The sequence below is a fragment of the Cannabis sativa genome, chromosome 8 (assembly GCF_029168945.1).
Source record: "Cannabis sativa cultivar Pink pepper isolate KNU-18-1 chromosome 8, ASM2916894v1, whole genome shotgun sequence".
Classification (NCBI taxonomy): Eukaryota; Viridiplantae; Streptophyta; class Magnoliopsida; order Rosales; family Cannabaceae; genus Cannabis; species Cannabis sativa.
Genome location: NC_083608.1, coordinates 18,067,725 through 18,072,265, shown reverse-complemented (window position 1 = coordinate 18,072,265; position 4,541 = coordinate 18,067,725). Strand labels below are relative to the sequence as shown.

The 4,541-nt window shown below is 36.9% G+C and overlaps 1 protein-coding gene across 1 annotated transcript; it reads right to left on the bottom strand.

The window, feature by feature from the left end:
- Positions 1-459: 459 nt before the first annotated feature.
- LOC115701109 (protein SMAX1-LIKE 3) lies at positions 460-4,541 on the bottom strand. Its single transcript, XM_030628805.2, has 3 exons — positions 2,905-4,541; positions 2,172-2,418; positions 460-2,069 (listed from the first exon to the last, which is right to left on the bottom strand). Exons 1-3 carry the CDS (start codon positions 4,206-4,208, stop codon positions 705-707), a joined length of 2,916 nt encoding a protein of 971 aa, XP_030484665.2. The 5' UTR covers positions 4,209-4,541; the 3' UTR covers positions 460-704.

The window sequence follows — 4,541 nt, the reverse complement described above, 5'->3', positions numbered from 1 at the left end:
AAATTATGGGTACATCACACATTATCATCATTCTAACTATAATATGAGGTAATGATCATGAAATTATACTTTTCAAATTAGTAACCTTTCTAATAGTTGTAGTATATATAAGCTCAAATATTAGGCAAAATAGTTAGTTTGATAATGGTGTATCTTAAAATCTTTTGTTCGCCACTAGAAAATATTCAACTCAACTAGCTAGCTAGCTAGCTACATAATACAGCAATAATGTACCCAGTTTACAAATGTATTATGAATCTTTATTACACTAAAATATTCTTTAATTACTGGAACCTTTGTGCACCAATATATATATATATATATATATATATATTAAAAAATGGGAGATCCATCGAATTTCCCATGCATAACAGCATATTAGAAGAAGGAATGATTAATTAATTAAAGAGAAATTTGACTTAATTAACCCACCAACCAACCTATTACACAGAATATATATCATGATCCTCATGGAATATTACAATATACACATTATGTAGTTTTACATCATAAAACAAAATAAAAGCAATTAGCTACATCTAATTAATTTCTGTCCCCCTTGGCCTTAGCTACCTAGAAAAGTGTGTCAAAAATCTAAAAGACAAACAAAGAAGAAAAAAATAACAAAAACAAAACAAGACTCGATCAAATCAAACTCATCATCATCATGAAGCATATTTATATAGAACAACATAAAATGATTTTCATAATTCTTGAATCTTGAAAATAATCCTTCTATCAACAGATTCAAGAAGTCCAATGTCATCAATAGAAGTCTGAACCTGAGTTTCATCATCATCATCATTATCATCAAAGGAAATGTTCAAATCAAGGGACACACAAGGACTAATCATAGTCTCTTCAAGTACTTGATTATCATCATTATTATTATCATTATTATTAGAACCATTCTGATCATGATCTTGTTCTTGTTGATCATGATCGGACGATGATGATTCCATATGCATCTTGTGCTTGATGAGGGTAGGAGAACAAGCTCTTGATGATCTTGAACTAAAACTTTCACAGCTCAAAATGACAATAGCATCCCTAAGATCAACCTCTTCACCACTAGAGTTACAAACTCTTCCTCTTTCAATAGCTCTCTTAAACCCCAATTGAGAACAAAAATCTGCTTGCTCAACATCTTCAACCAAAAACACTCTGTGTGGATTAAACGACACCGCTTCACCAAACCTCTCGATGTAACTACAGCTTTGTTCGTCTCTCGATCTCTTACCACCGCCGCCGCTGCCGGAATAATCTTCGCTCGAATCGGCTCTTGTTACCGAAGATGAAAAACTGCTGAGAGCAATCGAAACGAAGTCGTTTTGAGAACCAAACACGAGCTTAGCCAACTCTTTAGCTATCTTCTCCTTAGCGTTCATGTCAACCCCTTGAAAGAACAACCATGTTTCTTCTTTTAAGTCATTATTATTGTTTTTACTATTATGACCTTTTCTTCTTACCAAGCCTGATCTGCATTTCAAGATGGTTGAGGCTATTTCGGGTATTATGTCTTTCTGCCAGGGGACTTTTTTCTCCAAAGCGTTGCATAGTGTCTTGAGGTTCTCGGCGTTGAGTTCTTTGAACCTTTGTGAATATTCTGTCTCCATAACGACGTCGTTTGAAGAAGCCGAGGTAGGGGTAGAGTTGGAATTAATATTATTATTATTATTGGAAGAGCTGAATAGTAATGAAGCCTTTTGGTTTGGGCTTACTACTACTTCTGGGATAAACATTCTCAAACTCGGCTGCTGATCATGATGATGATGTTGATGATCATTATCCACATAATTAGGATGCCTCCATGGATGTTTTGACACTTCTGATACTGATGGCCATGATGATTCGACATTAGGGTTTTGGTTCTGTTGTTGTTGTTGCTGCTGATGATGATGTTGACGATCGTATGAGAATCCAGAATAAGCAACAGCAGAGGAAGAAGAAGAGAATGTTATAAGGGTTTTCTCTGAAATGTTGTTAGAATTCGAATACTGACGATGGTGATGAGTTGAATAGCAAAATGAGTTCCACTTTCGGTAAAGGTCTGCCATTTTGGAACAGTTCTATATAGCAAGAAGAAAAAAATATATATATAAGTAATAATGCATGTAAATATATATATATATCATATAATGATTAATATGAAAGGTATTGCTAATTAAAACCTGCTGATCTTTATTATTAGATGTAAGAAGAGCTTTGGTATCGTTTTTGCATTGTTGTAGCCATGGTGGAAGGTTGGAGTTATGGTCGGTGGTGGCTCGCAAGCTTCGAGCTTCGGCCTCAAATTTGGCTGAGCACTCGGCGCAGCAACTCAGTTGTTGTTTTTCTCCACTTTCAACTCTACTCATCAAGCTGCTTTTTGACGTAACAGTCCCATTTTTTATGCTTGACTCGTCACTTTTCAATTCACTGATGAAAAAAAAGAAACAAAAGTAGTGAAGTTGATCATTTATATATATATTGATGATGATGATGATGGTTTAATAAGATGAGTAAAGGCAAAGAACAGAAGGAAAATAAGGAAAGCTTCAATAATGCTTCAAATTTTAGAAATATTCCCTCTTTATTAACAAATTACAGTTGGAGAAAACAAACTAAAAAGAAAAGGAGAAAAAAAAAAAGCTAGGCACTGATATCCATGCAGCTCTCATTTCTACAGGACAAATACTTATTAATTAAGTAGTGTGTCTTCAATATATTTGAAAGTTCAAATACCTTTTCTTTTTGCAACAAATTATAATAATTTCTATATATATATACTTTGATCTTTCTTTATGAAAAGAGATCGAAACCAAAAATTAAAGAAGAAGAAGTCACTGTTCCTCATGATCACTAGCTAGCTAATTTAAAACCTTGATTAATATATATTAATTAAGGATTTTAATTAAATATTACCTGTGATGAGTAGTAGTGAGGAGACTGAAGCGCAGACTACCTGCTGGAACTGTAAGAGGATGAATACCCCAAATAGTCTCCAAGGATGGATGACCTGATTTACATCTCATGTAAGTCTGAAAAGTGGCAATCCCCATAAGCCAAAATCTACCAATATGTTCTCCAATCCCACATACCAATTTCCCAAGCTCCATAATAATATGTTCCACTGGACAATAATACCCCCTCCCTTGTTGTAATTGGCTATTATTATTATTATTACTAGCCCTATACTCAGTTGCCCACTTGAGATCTCCCAAGTACAAAATCACCCCTTTCGCCATACAACTCCTCAAAAGGCTCTTAAGCTCCACAAACTTTTGCTCAACTTCAACTCTTGAATAATTCCCAAAAGATGATGTTGATGATGATGATGATGATGATGAAAAGGGTATGAATTTAACCTCTCTTAAACCCTCAGGAACATCATCCTTCTCAACTTTTTCCATCACTCCTCTAACCACACCTTCTATGCTACTAAGGCACTCCCCAACAACTACAACACTCCTTCTCTTGTTGCTCACCAAGCACTCCACCACACTTGCCACGTCTTCCTTTTCGCCACTCGTCGTCAACGGATCCAATACCGCCTCGGGTTTGCCGGGTAATTTTGACCCGTTGATGGAAGAAGATGAGGACTTGTTAACATTAGTAGTAGTAATAGTAGTAGAAGAGGAATTATTAGTATTAGGAGGAGGAGGAGTTGTTTGAGAACAAATCTCTAAAGAAACAGCTTGTTCAACATTGCTTTTCACTAAAGTACTCGAGAAACCGGCTTCTCTCATGACTCTACTCACACTTGGATCATCCAAGATTGAGATAATAAGCTGTTCCAACTCAATCTTCACGGCTAAGAGTGGTTGCTGCTGATTCTCAATCGAACCGCGCCTTTGGTGGGCCTGAGCCCTTTTAAAGGCGGCGATCAAAGCGTTAGAAATAGAAGGGTTTTGAGAGTGATGGTGATGATGGTGGTGGTGATGGTGATGGCCTCCCAACATGGGACTCGAATTTGAAGCTGGGAGACGATTGAGGGCCACATTGAAGCAAAGCTCTAAAGCTTTGCACTGAAGAGGATGACACTGAGCTTGAGATTGTAGACAAGCTTGCCTCAACAACCCAGTTGAGGCAGCCAACATAGTGTGAGCCACATGAAGTGGTGTCACTTGCGCGTGGCCTCGGCGACGAGCTAAGGCCACCGCTTGTTTCACTACTCCAGCAGCCTCGGCCGTGAGGCCTTGCTGCAACGAGCAACCGCCAGCTCTCATAGTTGTTATTTTTTTTCCTTCAAAACAGTTTTTGTCAATCTCTCTTGGTGGAAAGGAAGAAGACTTGAAATTCCTAGATAGGGTGGAGTAGAAGAGATTTAGTAAGTATCATATTTTTTGGATTGGAAGGAAATTGATAAGAGGTTTTTGGGGGTGGAACTCTAGTACTAGTTATTGTGTTGTTGTGTTTGGAAATGATAAGTGGTTTTCTGTGTAGGTTTATTTTTCAAGACTTATGGTATATAATAATTCTGTTAGTTTTTGTGTCAAGCTTGTTTGTTATCTAGTCTAGATCTTGGTGAGAGAGAGAGAGAGAGAGAGAGAGAGAGAGAG